Genomic DNA, 17,826 nt, shown 5'->3' with positions numbered 1-17,826 from the left:
GGTACAATACCAGTAAGACAAGCAACACATATTTTATATCCAGCAAAGTTTTTTAACTACTTCTTTTAACTACTTTAACTAAATATCTGTGTTCTCAGTTGGTATTTCTTCCTCAAGAGACTTTGAGCACATACAATTTTTTAATGTTGTCCAAGAATAAATTACTTGTATTTTTTTTTTAGCCTGTTCAATAAAAATATAAAATATTAACTATAAGTTTAAAAAGAAATAGAGTGGACTTGTCAGTCTGAGAGATTAAGCTAGGATTTCTTGGAGGATTTATTTTAGGAAATAATTCTGGATTTCTTTATTCTTTCTTTCCTTTACCTATGTTCAGATGGAAGACGTCATAGCCCGCATGCAAGATGAGAAAAATGGGATTCCTATTCGTACAGTCAAAAGTTTTCTTTCCAAGATTCCCAGTGTCTTTTCTGGTAAGAGTAAAAGTACATTTCATATTTTTAACGTTTCCACTCTACCTTATGTCAGGGAATGCTCAAATGGAAAATCCTTCTAACTGAGTGCCGTGGGGAATTCACAGTCATCTGTTCTAGAGGAGACATTGCTGGAATGCTTTGATTATACGAATTTTTGATGTTTCTCTCAAATTGGAGTGGGCTTACACAGGGATGTTTTTGTCCTGTAAATTAAGTGAAGGGAATACTTAATTACTACCAGAAGTAAATTTTCTGAAGTGGCAATATTTTTATTTCAGAGTTTGTGCATTTGAGATCTTGGTTTAGCCTGTTTAGCAAGTTATGAATTTAGCGTATAGACCAGTGCATGAAGATAAGAATTCCCACAGCAGCAGCAAAAAAGGAAAACCATCACTGTACTCTACAACTGATTCTGAATTGGAGCTGTAGAAATTTATTGAAACATTTATGATCTGCTTTTGTAACTGGTTACCTGTGCCCAAGAAGCTAAGACTGAGATGTCTGTGGTGATCTGCAAGACAGCTGTAAACATTATAGGTAATTCAAGTCAGAATCATCATATGCACAAAAATCTTCCCATTTATTAACTATAATAATATATTTATTCACTTATTTACATACTTTTATATCATTGTCTACATTTATATATGTGGATATATCTCTTTTTGTGCTACCAATGAGTATGGAGTTCCTCTGAAACAGATGCCGTTGTTAAGCCTACTTTTTTCATACTCTGGTAACAGTTGCAATTTTTGTAATGGAAAAGGTAATCCTTACATAGTAAATATTTATAGAAGTTTGTCCTGTAGAGAACAGCAAGAAGAATTTTATACTTTAATTTTAAAACTTTGGAATGTTTTTGCTAATGAATAATTCTGGCACAAAGAAGGAAAGATTTTTACAAATTAACAAGATGTCTTCATGATTTTATAAACTACTTGTGCAAAAACTAGTCTCTGAAGAGTAGAATTTTATTTCCCTTAAGTTAGTACAGCATGGCATCCTATTGAATGATCCATATTAATTACTATTCTCTGCCTTACCTTGTGTGCTACGGATTTCAAATTAGACAGACTATGGTTATTTGTATAGCAGGAGACATTATTTGGAATTTTTTTTTTTTGCTGGAGTAGACATCATAGTTTTAAGGTTGTGTTAGAATATATATACAGTAGTCACTGTATACAACTTCTGAACTGAGGCATTAACTCTATCAACTGCAGGGGAAAAGAAAAAGCATAGGAGGGTTCAGGGTTTCTTTTCCAGTGCAGATTTTCGCACTCAAATACCCAGGCAGTAATTCTTTCTACATATGACTAAAAAACCCACTGGAACAGCAAAACTGCCATTTTAGTTCAATTAATCTACTTTCCTGTCTCTATCCTGGATGGATCTGAACTCTTCAAAACTTCATGTTGAGAGTAGCAGGTTTCCTGTAATGTGCTAGGAGTGTGTATGTAGTGAATAAATCTCAGCTGGAACTCAAAACTATTTATTACTAGGAAACATGGGAATATTATTGTGTAAGGATCATGATGATAATAATGAAAATTTACATAATAGCTTATAATACTGTTATTAGCCACAAAAGCATCCATATGAAAATGATCAAATCAAGAGGAAATGCTCTTCAGTTAAAAAATGCATATATATTTCTATATGCTCATATCTATCTATCTATCTATCTATATATATGTGTGTAGATACATCTTTATATGTGTGTCTATGCAAAAATAATGTATTGTACCCAGCCATCTGTCCAGGACTATGTCCCATAAAACCTGGAAATGTGAAATTGTTTGTTTGTGTGCAAAATGGGTAGATCTATCACAGTTAAGTCACGTTCCTGCAAGCACTTAGACCTGTAAGAGTACTTTACACAGCTGGTAAAAATTAAGAATACCTATAAATTGTCTGTAGTAATAAGGTTTTACGGGCCAACATTTTCATTATGTTGTTATAAAAGCGAGAGAAGTATTTTTGTTTATTTTTATTTCATAGTGTTGCTTCTAAAAGCAGCAAGTGAAAAACTAGTTCAAAGAGCAGTCACTTTTCAATGTAGAGCAGTCACTTTTCAATGCAGAATTACTGACTGTGTCTATGCAAGGATGGCTACATTGGCAAAATCAGCTTGGGGAATGGTATCTGAATTTAACCTTTTAATAGAATGTTGTGATTATAATAAATAGGATGATGTGATTGTATTATCTGGTTTATGGAGTCATTCCTTAAATGTTTTTGCAAGTAAAATATCCACACAGAGAAACATTTCAAATGCATAGAATTCTCTATAGGCTGTACATTGTTGTGCTTAAAAAAAAAAAAGGCAGAAAGAAAAAAAGAATAATGCTAAAATAATTTCACCTTGTGAAATTTTGGAAAAACTGACGAATTATTTCGCTAGTTCATATATTGATAGAAAGCAAGTAAGCTTTTGATGTTGATATTTGTACATTTGTTTTTGTGAGCAAGCTGCTTGAATTAAAACACCATTTTTGTTCTCTTGCTTTCTTGAAATCTTTCAAAAGCAAATCATTAGTTGTCTTTACCTGATTAAAATTTGCTTAACATGAGTTTGCAGGCTACTTGATGATAAAGAATACAAACCCATAGATGTGTGCTAATTACTATTCATATTTTTATCCACATTTAGGTGTGTATCACATTGACTTTACAGCAAAATTATCTGTGCTGTAAATTCAGTAGAGATGATGAATTGCAGACCAATTTGGATGATAGCATTCCAGTCACCTACAAGCAGGAGGTGGAATGGATTGTGAGGAAAAAACCCAGTCCTTGACTGAGCTCCAATATGTTGCATATGCCAAGATAAAAATCTCTGAAAACAAGGCAGCAAAACCAAAGCTGTTAGTACCTATCCTGGTTCTATACCTCATTCCTTAATGCCAAGAGATTTTTCCTAGCTGTTTAGCATTAATGATGTTAATGATACTCAGTCGAGTTATTTTGATAAAGAACTTGTCCTGGGTTCAGCTACAGCAGTCATTTTTTCTCCTTCTTAGTAGCTGGTGCAGTGCTGTGTTTTTGACTTTCAGCCTGGGAACAACGCTGATAACACCGATGTTTTTAGTTGTTGCTCAGTAATGTTTACTCTGACCAAGGACTTTCTCAGTCTCATGCTCTGCCAGGGAGGAGGGGAAGCTGGGAGGAAGCAGAGACAGGATACCTGACCCAAACTGGCCAAAGGGCTATTCCATACCACAGCACGTCATGCCCAGTATAGAAACTGGGGGAGTTACCCGGAAGGCCCAGATCGCTGCTTGGATCGGGCTGGGTATCGGTCGGCGGGTGGTGAGCAATTGCATCCTCTCCCCTTGTTATTCCTCTTATCATTATTACTGGTAGCAGTAGTGGTTTGTATTATTCCTTAGTTACTGGAGAGCTGTTATCTCAACCCGTGGGAGGTACATTCCTCCGATTCTCCTTCCCATCCCTCCGAGCGCCGGGGGCGGAAGGAAGAGGCGGGGAGTGAGCGAGCGGCTGCATGGTTCCAAGTTGCCGGCTGGGCTTAAACCATGACAGAACTCTATAAAAAATTATACTTCTTTTTATGCAAATCACTATGGCAAACAACTTAGTATATTACAAAGTCTTTATCAGAAATTATGGGGCTTATTATACATAGAAATAAACAATTATTGGAGGGGGAAGAATTTATCCTTGTCTAATTCCAAATGGGATTCAGCATAAAAGAATCAGTGGAAGTGCAGCTTTGGTAGATGACTACTCTGAATTGTACTGCCTGCAGACCTGCAAACTATTGTACTCATCAGTGAATATCTGTGGTGTATTTTAGTATGTCATGACAAGCAAGAATAAGTATCGAACACCCCAGAATTATTCTGTACTGTAGCTTGTTGGACTTGATGAGTTAATGGTTTCATTGCATTCAAAGCTTATTTTACACCAAGATCTGCATCTTTCATTGGTGCAGAATAGATATTTAATCTCCATGCCCAGTGTGTTTGGATTTTTTTTCGAGCTACACGGGGCTTTTACAGCATTATTCTATAGTGACTCATCCTGACACTAGCTTGCTGCCTTCTGAGGCCTTTGTAGCAGTGTACTGTAGCCCTATTACAATTTCAGCCAAAAATGGGTTTTGTGAAAGACCTTAGCCTTTAACAGAGTCTCACTGAATTACCTCATCCAGCTAAGACTTCTGAGTGTAAGTACAATTAGGCCTTTGAGCAGAGCGAATGTGCTGTAGCAGATGGTCTGTAGTGATGGTTCACCTCAAGCTGAGTCACCCACGATCTTACTTGCAAGTAGGCTTAGACTGAGTGCAACAAATAGATGAATTTGCATGGATAGCTTTGCAGAAAACAGACTAATGTACCAATGTACCCTAGTATACTAAAGGCTGAAACCAGATATGCTAGATGATATTTTGGATCCTACAGGGGTCACTGTTAATGGAAATTCTGCTGGAAATTGTAGTATTCTTTTAGTCTTGACTGTTTAAGGGTGTAAGCAATGCTATGGTGCAAACCATTATTGTTCAAGTAATAGCTTCTTTTTATTATGAAAAATATAGTTTACTTTTGGTCATTCACATTATAATCTTGAATGTGAAAATCACACCAGAGGTTGTGTTTTAAAAATTGCATAGTTCTAGAAGTGTATCCTCTAGCAGAGCCTGAACTATCTCTGAACTAAATTTATTATACACCAGGTGAACTGAAAATTTCTTGAAGGAGGGATTGAGTCAGTTTTCTCAGTAGCTTTAAGCATAATTACACATCTGGGCATCTAAAGATGGTCTTGAAGATGACAAGTAGTTTCCCATGTGCATCTTGGGAAATTTGACTTAATTTTAATTATCCCTGTTTATGGATCTAAGTCACTTTCTATGGCTGCTGCGGATGACCACAGCCACGGACACTCAGTTTTCAGAAGGCACAAGTTTAAAATAGTGGTTGATGGCTGACTAGACTGCAGTAATGCAGTACCTCCTGTATTCTTGCTGTGTAGGCACAATAATGTTATTCATCAGCTATGTATTGTGGATTTGATTTGAAACTTTAAAGGCTCCAAGGAAAAAAATAGGCAGGAGAGTTTGCTCTTTCTATGTGATTATGTGTTTTAATGAGCAAAAGAAGGGCTTACTGTTGTCTCCATGGTTTTAAAATGTTTTGGAGGAAAGAAGAAGATAGTTTATATAGACATCTTGCCAGTCAACAATAAGAATTGCATGAAGGTTGTCACAGGCATTCTTTACTAACACCTATTAGCACATTAGGAATAAAAAGATAGCAATTTGCCTCAAACATGGTTTAGCATTAGGCCTGGAAATGGATAAAAAAACTTGCTTGAAACGATGAAGGGAGGGAGTCTGACATATGAATCATAGGGATTAGAAGGAGCTCTAAAATATCATTTTTATTTTTACTAAGGAGAAACTGCAAGTAAATGCCAAAGTTTTGCTGTTCACTTTCAAGCAGAAAGAAACATTAAGGATTTACAGATAAAGCACTGCAATAGCCAAGGGTTTGCTTTGGGGGCCTTTGTGGGGTGGGCAAGTGGGTTGGTCAGTATCAGTACTAAAAGCTTCACGAGGTAATAATAACGTGGATATTTCATTGAGAGAGATGTAATGATATAATAGTGTCTTATGGTCATTACAGACTATCAGTGTGATGCTTTATAGGACTTTAAAGTGTATAATACTTGGATATACTTTATGGTGAATAAGATCTGTGGAGAATGTGCCAATTGAGTGGTGTGTAAGCATGAATGAGAGACATTGTTTAGTATTTTTATTGAAGGAGTGAGGAGAACTATGAAAAATGTAAGCTCAATTAAAGAATACACGTATAGACAGTAACGTTCAAGGAAAGCATGTTCATACTAGTTGTTACTGGCTGTTTCTGATGTGTGGCTCAGTTTTGGAAAGTAGTCACAGCTTAAATCAACAAAAATAGGAGGAGATCAGTAGAAAGGTGGTTTTTAACATTCCATGAGTTAAAAAGGAAGGGAAATGATTCATTTACCTTTCCCAGGAAAATATAATCCATGTGGTCGTTAGTTTTTTTTCTCCTAGATGTGAAGCTGATGTTGTACCTTTTCCATATAGACATTGTATTTTCCCAAATTTTAGAAAGGTTATTGCTATCATCTGCCATTTTTATTCATTGTTTTTCCTGATCTCAGAAAATGTTTATTTCTCTTCTACCTGGGAAATTGTTAAGATAATGAGATGTTGCACTTTGATTAGCAAACGTATTCACATAATCATTAGTTACCAGTCTTTATTTAAGCACTGGTAATACTTTGCTTAGTAAAAATAGAGAATTTAGATGTTTAAATATAAAAAAATTCTGCTAAAAAGCAGACAGTAGCCTGGTCAGATGTAACGAGAGACTCCAGAAGAAAGCAGTGTCATAGTAGCTCATCTCACCCACAAATCACGGGTGGGTGAGCCCAAGAAATGAGTCACAGGAGCTACCTGCAACAGTATTTCTTGTAATATAGAGGCAGCAGCAAAAAATAAGGAGTTGTACAATGGGAATTGGATGACTCAGGGGACTAATAACAAGATAGAGAGTATTTCTTCTGTCATTGGTTTTGATCTTTCCCAGCTGAGTAATGAATTGCTAGCATTTGATGACTTTTCAGTTCTGCTACCTAAAATAAAAGATAAAAGAGAAAGCTCTACTGCTTGGATTGACAGAAAAATGCACAAAGGCATAACACCTCAAACATCTGATACCTTTGCAGCACAGTAATCATAGAATAGTTTGGGTTGGAAAGCACCTTAAGATCATCTAGTTCCAACCCCCCTGCCATGGACAGGGACACCTCGCATTAAACCATGTCATCCAAGGCTCTGTCCAACCTGGCCTCGAACACCGCCAGGGTTGGAGCATTCACAGCTTCCATGGGCAACCCATTCCAGTGCTCACCACCTTCACTTTAAAGAACATCTTCCTTGTATCTAACCTGAGCTTCCCCTATTTAAGTTTAAACCCATTACCCCTTGTCCTACCACTAGAGTCCCTAATGAAGAGTCCCTCCCCATCATCCTTGTAGGCCCCCTTCAGATACTGGAAGGCTGCTATGAGATCTCCGTGCAGCCTTCTCTTGTCCAGGCTGAATAGCCCCAACTTTCTCAGCCTGTCTTCATATGGGAGGTGCTCCAGCCCTCTTATCATCCTTGTGGCCCTCCTTTGGACTTGTTCCAACAGCTCCATGTCCTTTTTATGCTAAGGACACCAGAACTGTATACAATACTCCAAGTGAGGTCTCACGAGAGCAGAGTAGAGGGGCAGGATCACCTCTTCTGACCTGCTGGTCGTGCTTCTTTTGATGCAGCCCAGGATATGGTTGGTTTCTGGGCTTCAAGGGCACACTGAAGCTGGCTCATGTTAAGCTTCTCCTCAACCACCACCCCCAAGTCGTTCTCCTCAGGGCTGCTCTGAATCTCTTCCCCACCCAGCCTGTAGCTGTACCTGGGGTTGTGCTGCCCCAGGTGTAGGACCTTGCACTTGGCATTGGCCCACCTCACAAGCGTGTCAAGGTCCCTCTGGATGGCATCCCTTCCTTCCAGCATATCAACCGAACGTTGTGTTATAGGTAAATACAAGGATTTGGGAATATTTCCATTTCTGATACCTTTTCCAGACTAAATTAACTATGTGTGAAAAGCTGGGATTCCCATCTCCCAAGCCCCTAATTTTATGGACCCTATTTTTTTTCTTTTCCCTTCAGTGTCTTCATTGCTGGGTTGATGACAGGTTCCTACTTTCTTCTTCTCACCATTCCTTCATCTCCCTCTTCTTGAATTCTCCTACCAGGTATTATGTAATAGTGGAATCATTGCTGGTTTCTTTACGCCAAATCAGACTCTTGTTGTTTGCAAACAGAGCTTTCAGTATTAAAATTGCAGACTCTCAGCCTTGATGACGTTCCAGACTTAGTAAAATGCTTTGATGAAGAGATCTCTGTCAGTACATGAAGGACAGAAGCTGGCTTATTCCCTCTCCTGTGCCTGTTATGAAGGGCAAATATGAGCAGGAACTTGCCATTTTTAAAGTTCACTTTTGAAAGCGGAACTTTTGAGAATGAAAAGTTAGTAATCCTCTATCCCCAAATGAATAGTTGGTTTGAAGTTAAAACACCAACCTCTCTTATGTGTTGTCTCCATCTATCACTTTGTCAGAGTGATTGATTTGCATTGAAATGTTCATGGGAGCGGATATTTTTAAGGAGGAGACTGGTTCTCTTGTTTACTGATATCATGTTAATGATTTTTAGAGTCATGGGTAGAAGAGATTGACTAAGTGGTGCCATAAGATTGGACATACAGTCATTTCAAAATAGTGAGGCAATTAACTGATTAATGAGTGGTGATTTGTGTGCTTTACCATTTCAGAAAGCCAAAGTGGATATTTGAGTGCTGTCTGCATACCTTCACCTCCTGTTTCTGCTTGTTTGGCTTTCTGCCTTGGCTGCATCACTGATATTGTAACTTGGCGAGAGAAGGGTGCTCTTAAGCTGCTTACAACTTGACAGAACTTTTGCGTGTTATGGAAAATCAGCTTAGTGACAGTGTTGCAGTTGTGAAGCTCAGAATGGCCATGTGACAAGCTGTGGTGGGCTGGTATCAAATAAGAGCTGAATGCTCTTACTCACTTGAAATGAAAAGTGAATGAAAGAAATGAAGAAGAGTTTCCAATAACTTTAATGCTCCAAGATGATCATGCTCTCCATTTTCATTTTAAGACACATGTTAATATCAGACCTTTTATAAATGCCAGAATTAAAAACTTTTCAAAATGCGAAAGCATTTTCACTAGCTATTTTGAACAGAACAAATTCTTATTTAAAAGTTATTGCTTCCTCCTGCCCAAACAACAATACAAAATTCTATTTATATATTTACCTTTCAATTCAGTGGTGATTGCACTGGGAACATTAGTAAAAAGTAGAAAATATAGTGAAAAAGTCTGAGGCAATTTTGCAAAATTATTCTAGGAAACCAAATTATATGAAAACCTATTGAAAAGTCTTTTAAAGTAATCTGTGTATAAAGCAGTCATCATAAACGTCAGTTCTCCTAAAATCAGTAGCTACAAAAAGCTTATTTTCACAGACATTTGCAAAAGAAATAGGTCTAGGAGTCATGCATTGATTGGCAAAATATCTTAAAAATTGTTCTCTTGTTGTGAGATAGGAGGTTGCTGGGAACATCTTATTTGTTGTTCGTCCACATGAAGTGCATAGTTTGAATTAGCTGATCCTGTTTCCCAAATGCTGTGTAAGGCCTTACAGCTCAGCATGTTTCCAGAGAAATAGCTGTGGGGCTTGTTCATCATAGATACAAATTTGTTCCTAACTTTTCCCACTAAGCTATTCTGTTGTGAAAATACTTCCCTCCATTTTCCATACCACCTTCTTCCTAGCCAACCTGCATGTAAGATTTTGCCAGTGTTTTTAGTGGAATGGGGTTGCACCTTTCAAGCATGAGTACTTTTAGGAGGAGTACAGGAAAACCTACTGTCTCCACTGTGGCCAAAAATTTACCTACTTTGCCACCCTTGACACACAGTCTCTGGACATGTAACGTGCATGGAAAGGGTGGGGTGAAAAGGGAGCCCTGAATCAAGCTGACATCAACCTGAAATTAGCAGGAATTCTGCAGTCTATCACAGCTTCACATTAGGTAGTTTGCCATTTTTTTCTGGCATAACACCAGGTAATATTATATTTTGTTATGCTAGTTTTATATCAGCAACAATGAGTAGTACTTGCAGAAAGTAGAGAAAATAACCTGCTTCAGCACACAGACACACACAAACATACCTTGCATATTTATGCCATATAAATTTTCCTATGGAGGCAATGCCTACTATATCAGCTTAAAAAAAAAATTTTAAGCTGATATAAGCAGCCTCTGTAATAGTGATTAATAACATAGGCTCACTGAAATCTGTTGTGTGCATAGAGCCCACAGGGAAGATAAGACTGGAATATGTCTAACTAAGGGTGACTGTATAGAAATATGTCCAGGGGTTCTATGAAAATTATTTTCCCCCCTGGCTATCTCTTGGAAATCTCTTAGAAAGAAGTACTGTTTGAGTTGCGTAGCAATGATTAGAGCTGGTGAAATAAAGATCAGTGAGAATTATCCAGACACCTGTATCTTAAGTAATTGTTTTGATTAGGAGGCAAAGTATACTACTTGACTCCATCCATTATGAGGTACTTCTCTGACAAAGAGCTGTCTGTTTAAATCACATTGGAGTTTTTCACAGAGGCACATAGAAGTGTTTTCTGAGAAAGTTGCTACTGTGTTCACTGGCACTGATTTCTGAGATGGGAGGGAAATTAGCTGCTCATATTAAGGATGAGGAGAGCAAGTGTATAGCTGAACACAAATGAAGTTCTTGTTGAGTGTTAGTAGGGGTCTTACCAAAATGTGAAATCTGTTTCATTATCCTTGACAAATAGTCTCTGGAAACTATCCCAGAAATGAACATCCACTTAAAGATGAAAAGAAAAGAAACCTCTAAGGTCAGAACACTTGGATCCAAAAAGTATCCATTGTCTTGCCAAAACCTTTGCAATAGTGCATAGGATTTGTAAGTATCATTTTTTATGACCAAAACGTAATCCTAAAATTGGGAATGTGTGTTAGTAGGTTTGCATCTTGAACATATGGTCAATTAGAATGGAACAAAGAAGTTACAGGGAGTATCTGCGTGCAAGGATGTAGTTAGGCAGGTACTGTAATTGTTTTATAGAGTCAATAGATATTAATACAATTGCATTGTGAAGTATGTGTTGAAAAATATCCAGCTTTTTAATTTATGCAGCATTGTATACTGTTGTCTGGTGGCACGGTGACTGGTTGCTTGGTGCTTGTTTGTTATATGTGTATAGGAAGCAACATAGACATACAATAAGTATTGCTGGTACAGATATAAATACTTTATTTAGAGGAATCCTGGTAGGTGTAATACAGTGTAAACATATATATTTTCTTTTAAAATGTAAAAAATGCATCTGGGATAGTAGTTCCCCTATTCCTCTTAAATGGCATCTAACATAGACTTACTTTGTGACTTTTCGAGGAACCTAATTTATTTCTGCTTCAGTTTTACCATTTTAGTACATGAAATTATATCTTATTGTCTTTAAATCTACTGTTTTAAAGTGTTTTGAAATATTTAAACGAACACTATGCAAAGAGAAAGATTTCAATTGGCCATTTTTACAGCCAGATAAGTAAAGTTGGCCAGCGGTTAAAATAACCACACCAATTAAATCATCCCCTGGAGACTATGCCCCTTAAGCAAGAAATCAAGTTAGCAGGATTTACAAGATGATTTGTGTTTTAGCCTCTAATTCTATTGGTTCCACCTGTGAGGAAAAAGACAGTCATTGCATTTGCATCAGAGGACTGCAGGCTTGTCTTTCCAAAAGGGCAGCAAGGAATAAATTCTAATAATTGTAACTATTTCTGTTGCTGCTGAAATTATCCACAGACTAGTTTTACATGGTGCCATTATCAAACAGTGTATGTACACTTGATAATAACAACTGTCACTATAAAAGCAGGATTTTACATGTTAGTAGGATGTCATTTGATGACCCCCATCTCCCATCTCACTACAAGTAAGCTGTGCTTGGTTTAGCTAGCTCCTAGTAGCTGGATTGTCTGGAACTTTTTTCCTGAACAGTTGCCTGATACGGGCCTATCTGTGTTTGTTTCAGCTTGGGCATATTTACTGAAGTGAATGATCATGGCAGAGACTGTGTAGTGTATCTGCATGTATGAAATTTCTATTTGTCAAGGATTCTGTGTACTTGTGATGGTAAGAGAAGCAGAATAGTAAGAACTGAGTTTTCATTTCTTGGTTGTTACTGCATACTGGGAGTGTGAAAAACAACAAAAAAATTATTAAGGACTTTTGATTTTTCTAGAGCTGGCAAGACATCCCATGCCACAAGAATTTCAAATAGTTAAAACATTTTCCTCCTGACTTAGGACAAGAAGCTAAATTCTCAGCTTTCCTTGTATCAAAACTTACAGGTTTTAATGAAAAAAAAAAATCCAGAGGAGAATGAAAAAAAAAAGAAAGTTTATTTTTGGAAAACACTGAAAATTGGACACTTAAGACTTTTAAAAAGTTTTAGCTGCAACAAATAGGTTTTCCAAAAAACCCACCTCTTTGACATTGAAAAAGTCATAAAGAAGTTCTGATATTATTTCCTGCCAGCTGTGTCCTGAAAAAAGTAAGATAAATTTAAATTAGAAAGTAACATAGGAAGTAAAGGTAGTTCCACTTGGCTTACTGTGATTGACAGTCTGTCACTATGCAAATAAATGGACCATAGATATGAATTCATTTTCACAAATTATCAAAGTAATTGAATAATTCGATCAAAACAATTTGTTAACAAGAATTAAGAGCACTCAAATGTGTGATGAATGTTACTTACACCATTGCAAGCATTTGGCAGAGCCTATTATAGGATGCTCCTGAGCTTCACAATAAAGGTCAGAAGTTTAAAAACCTGCGTTCCAGTCTTTGCAGCTAGAGGAAAATCACTGGAGTACATGCTGCTTCCCTCCCTGTGCTGCTCCACAGAGCAAGGGTGTAAAAAGGAAAAGGAAATTGTTATTAAACTACCCATACACACGTTTTGTGGCATAATATTTTTTATTGTAAGGCCTGGTAGTGCTTGAGTGTAGGAGCAGGCAAGTGGGACTGATGGGTGTTTGGTGATTGTTTCACTGTTAGAATACTGTAACGTCTCTGAAGGGTTTGAGTTGTGGCTGAGAATTCGGTTCCATTGTATTATTATATGGAAAGCACCAGACATGGGGGATTTGCAGGAGACGATTCAACCATCTCAGCTGTCCCTGAAATATTTACCTTTTGAAGGATTTTGATAAAATGCTTTGAAAATAAAAGGCTGTTCTTAAAATATTATATATATTTTTTTCACAGATCTGCAGAAGGGTCTGCAATCTTTTATGACAAAACAGGTGTACATGTAGTTTTGATATACAGACACCAGCAAGAATATGCATTTCAAGTATTTCACTGTATCCATTTGGATCTAAATTTAGCCACCAATGCAAGCAAATATTCCTTTTATGCATTAAGTGATCACAAATTTCATGGGAGTTAGCCATCTAAAACTGCTGTACAGCATTGTAACTTGGGTTCTGAATATGTATCAGGCTTGTGGAAAAACATTGAGAAGAAGGTGATTAAGTTGTATTTTTCTATCTCTTCAGGGCTAAATACAAAACTAGTATGTGCATGTGGGGGTCTCATGGGTGTCAGCACCCCATGGACTTGCCTTGTACCAGAATTTTTGCCCGTTAAGCTTTTATAATCAATTGTGAAATAGTGAAAATGCGGAAATACTTTATAGACCTATAGACCTCTGTAGACTTTTCTTGTAAGTTTTGGACTTACTTGTCATGGAAGGAAAGTCTTGTAGACCTTAAACAAAATAAGTATCTAGTAAAATGCCAGTTGTTGCCTGAAATACTTTATTTCTAGAACAAGGGAATATTTTATCAATAGAGAAAAGGCACTGGGCCAAACCTGCCTGTTAATGGTTTGTTTACATAAATTACACCTTCTGCTTTTCTTCCCACACCTTTATCCTCTCCTGATTTTTCTAATTGCTGTCATCAGTAATCATTTCAAGTTTGATTTCTTATTGCTTCCATACTCTTCACAGAAAAAAACTTTTTTGTTCTCCAGTCACTTGTTTTCTGAGTAGTAGTAGTAGTATTTTTGTGTTCCTACTATTTAAATTCCAGAAGTGGGTGTTTTAAAACAATTTTATCAAGTCCTTTCATACTTATAAAGGCATTTATTCAATAGAACAAATCAGAATTCTGTCTTAATGAAAGGTGGAGGTGGAATGACTCGTTTCTGTTGTTTTTCTGCCTGGGGTCAAATACAGTTTTATAGAAAAACTTAGGCCTTGCATGTCACCTGCATCTTCTCAGACTGTTGAAATATCATCTAAAAATTTTATCATGAGTTCTAAAATGACAGGCCACAAAGGCATAACTACAATGGTCAGCATCTGCAAGTGGACCTTAGCTGCTCTGCTTGTGCTATGGGTTCATTGCTCTGGACTGAAAGTAGATATAAAGTATAGCTGTGTTACAAAGAACATTGTGTTGTTCAAGCAGAATTTAGGAGGCTAATGGCCATCTTTCTCCGTATTTTGGTCACAGCTCTTTTCTCCTTTGGGCAGTCATGTAAGGGGCAGGGAACTCAGATTCAACAAGCAGTAGTATGCTGTTGAACTACTCAGCAGGTACCATTCAGCAATGGTTGTCCCAGGCTCTGTCAGACCAGCATGAAGGTAATGTATGCATGAGTTGGATGGTCTAATATATTGTTTAATTTCATGTGACACAGCTGAGATTTAGGACACTGCTTATAAAATACCTCTGCAATTAGTTAAATGAGTTCTGTAAATTAGTCTTAGCAAAACTCTCCTCCTTTTGTTCTGAGAGGTGGTGTGCCATGTATAATCCAACCAGTAACCCAGTTAGTTTTGGATTTAGTCTGATATGACTACACTTTTTGGATGATGCTTAAGCCTGTTATTTCTAACTATTAGTGATGGCATGTAAAATCGAAGCAAAATTTTTAAGTGTCTGAAGAACTTCATACAGAAGCAACTATATTAAAGTCAAATTGTATATTAGGTAGAAGAAAACTTTATAGAGCAGTTGATGAGCTATGAAACACATGCAATTGTAGCAGGCTTGAGATATACCATTTTTACAGAAATAAAAAAACCTGAGAATAAAGTGAACATCAAATACCATTTGAAAATGTATTTTAATAGAGCCAAGATAAATTGATAGAGCAATGAATTTAAGCTAGCATGCTAACTGGAAATTCCTAACTGAGAAACAGGATCACCTGCATTTTAAGAAAGGGAAAGGTATTTGTGAACTCTCAGTTACAGGGAAGAATTGCAACAGACTCCTGAAAAGGAAATGAGAAGACGGAAGGCAAAATTAAAGCTTTTTAATAAAAGAAGGAAAAGCATTGCCAGGTACTACTAGTTTAAAGGCTCCAAACTGCTTGAAGATGTTTGCTTTTTGAACAAAGGCATTGCATGTTTTTGGAAACAATATTGGTTTGGATTATTCGGGAACAGTAATTATTCATTTAGGGATAAGAAAATAGGAAAAGCTTTCCTTGAGGAACATAAATTATTTAATGTGGAGTGAGTGACTTCTTGTGAAAGAAGCAGAATCTAAAGTGTGTCTTAACTTTTCAGTGCTGTGAGTTTTGAAGGGCTTTGATGTTCTAAATTAGGCTGTTTGAATTATGGCTATCCAGGATGAGGTGTGTGTCTAGACATTGTCTTAATTCTCTCTGGTAATCTTACTAGATTGTAAGAATGACCATTCTTCTTAAAGTGCTTTGGAAAAGAATCCTAGACATGCACACTGTTACACGTTTGCACTTGTATTTCTAGTTTAAAACGTAATATTCTTATTAGTTTCAGCTGAAAAGTCACTGCTTGATATCTGAAAAGTTTGAAAATGGAAATTTCCTTCAAATTTATTTTTTTTTTAACAAAATAAAAAGCGAAAAGGATATTGAAATCAGAGAGTGAAATAGTAATTTACTGCTATATGTATCTATTTTTAATCTAATCATAATGACTCTTCTGAGAAGTGCCCCCAGTTTAAGGGTTTTCTGTCAAATATTCTTAGATCCTTTGTTATAAAAATCTATAATTCACTTTTGTGGAATGTTCTTCTGGCACATTCCTAGAGCTTGACAGTTCAGTCCACACCACCAAACTTAGACGTCAATATTTGCTGAGTCTCTGTGCTCAGTTTATTACTAGCCAAGCCGAGATAGAAACTGTCTGTACTATCTGTACTCAAAAATGGACTTCTGATGGGCAGGTAGATGTAGTAAGAGATGTAAACAAATAAGAAGAGTAAATAAAATACAATTTCATGAATGATAATTTACTATCTTCTGTACAAGACACCAGGTACAGATACAGATAATGTTTTGTTTTAAAAATTGAAATGCAATTTAGGGTTTAACAAGGGAATCACTGAATTTGTTATTTTTTTGTAATAAGCTATCCAAACAGAACATTTAATTTTCAAAAAAATAGCAAACAGAAAGAAAAAGGGAGACTGCACAGTTCACAAGGTAGAGTTCTTAAGTTTTGCATTAGCTACAGCAAAAATATAAACAGGTAGAATCTGTAGCAAAAAGAAAAATGGAATTTATTAGTTATAATATTTGCAGTAGATGTCCTCAGTCAGCTGAAACTCTTCTCAGATCAGCATATCTGTCAAATCTAATAAAGATTTTCTATTATTTTGGGAAAGAAGAAGTTCTTGCTGACATAATTTAAAAAATAAAATATGCTTTTCATCTGTGATTGGTATTTACTTGGAAAGAAAGAAGCAGAAACAGAGAAATACTGAATAACAAATTCTTCCTTAAATCAAAAAATGCTTTTTTCTCGCTGGGCCTTACTATTTCCAATACTTGATTTTTCTCCTGGGAAATGAACACTGCAATTATAGTACTAATAGAAGGAATAGATTCATTTTGAAATATTTGTTTACACAAAAAATGCTTAAATACCTTTTACAGGAAGAAAAACTTCAGTGAAGTCCATATAGATTTAACTAAACCTTTCTTTGCTCAGATCGTATCTAAATCACTGCACTTAATATACATGTCAGCACTGATATATGAAGCATGTGTCTTGGCAGCTATTAGAAACAAATCTAGTTTTTATGATTATGGGTAAACAGTCGGAAACTATTAATTGACTACAAATGAGACAGCACCCAGCAAGGTCAGAGAAAACCAAGAAAAAAACTGCCTACCCCTGTCATTGGGTCAGGCCCTGTGATGCTGCGTGCTTGAGGAGATGGGAGTTCTGCGCCTTCTCCTCCTGCTGCCAGGAGCTGAGGATCCGCATGTAGGTACTTAGTGGAGCTGCAGTCTACTGAAGTGCAGAGCTTGGGATCCCCAGACTGCTCTCATCCAGCACTGCACTGTGCTGTCACAGACTTTGTCTGTGGCTGTGTTAGAGGCTTTGTTAATTGTGTCTGCAATATAACAAAATGTGGGTGCACCCACTAGGATCTGGGGTTTCCAAAGGCGTTTTCTTTTTATCTTCAAGATTCCTCTCTACAGTTTCCAGCTGAGGGTTTTATTAACAGTGTCAAGCCTGGCATCGAAGGGCACAGATTGTTGTTTATGACCATGTGTAGCTACAAAATAAGCCTTTTTGCTTTTTTGCAAGCCAGTTTCTATATAATACAGCAGACTGTATTTAGCACTTTGGAAAATGGATAGGACGTGGTAGGAATTAAAGTACC

General features: G+C 36.8%; 1 protein-coding gene across 1 annotated transcript in view; it reads left to right on the top strand.

The window, feature by feature from the left end:
* Nucleotides 1–337: 337 nt before the first annotated feature.
* The window catches only part of RGS7 (regulator of G-protein signaling 7), a gene marked incomplete at its 5' end in the record, with an annotated part of 124,613 nt that continues 107,124 nt past the window's right edge, over nucleotides 338–17,826 (top strand). The window contains one exon of the mRNA XM_010009216.1: nucleotides 338–434. Within this exon, the coding sequence (XP_010007518.1) occupies nucleotides 338–434 (97 nt within the window). The remainder of the gene's footprint in view (nucleotides 435–17,826) is intronic.

The sequence above is a fragment of the Nestor notabilis genome, unplaced genomic scaffold (genome assembly GCF_000696875.1).
Source record: "Nestor notabilis isolate BGI_N333 unplaced genomic scaffold, ASM69687v1 scaffold19102, whole genome shotgun sequence".
Taxonomy (NCBI): Eukaryota; Metazoa; Chordata; class Aves; order Psittaciformes; family Psittacidae; genus Nestor; species Nestor notabilis.
This window is presented reverse-complemented; position numbering and strand designations above follow the sequence as displayed.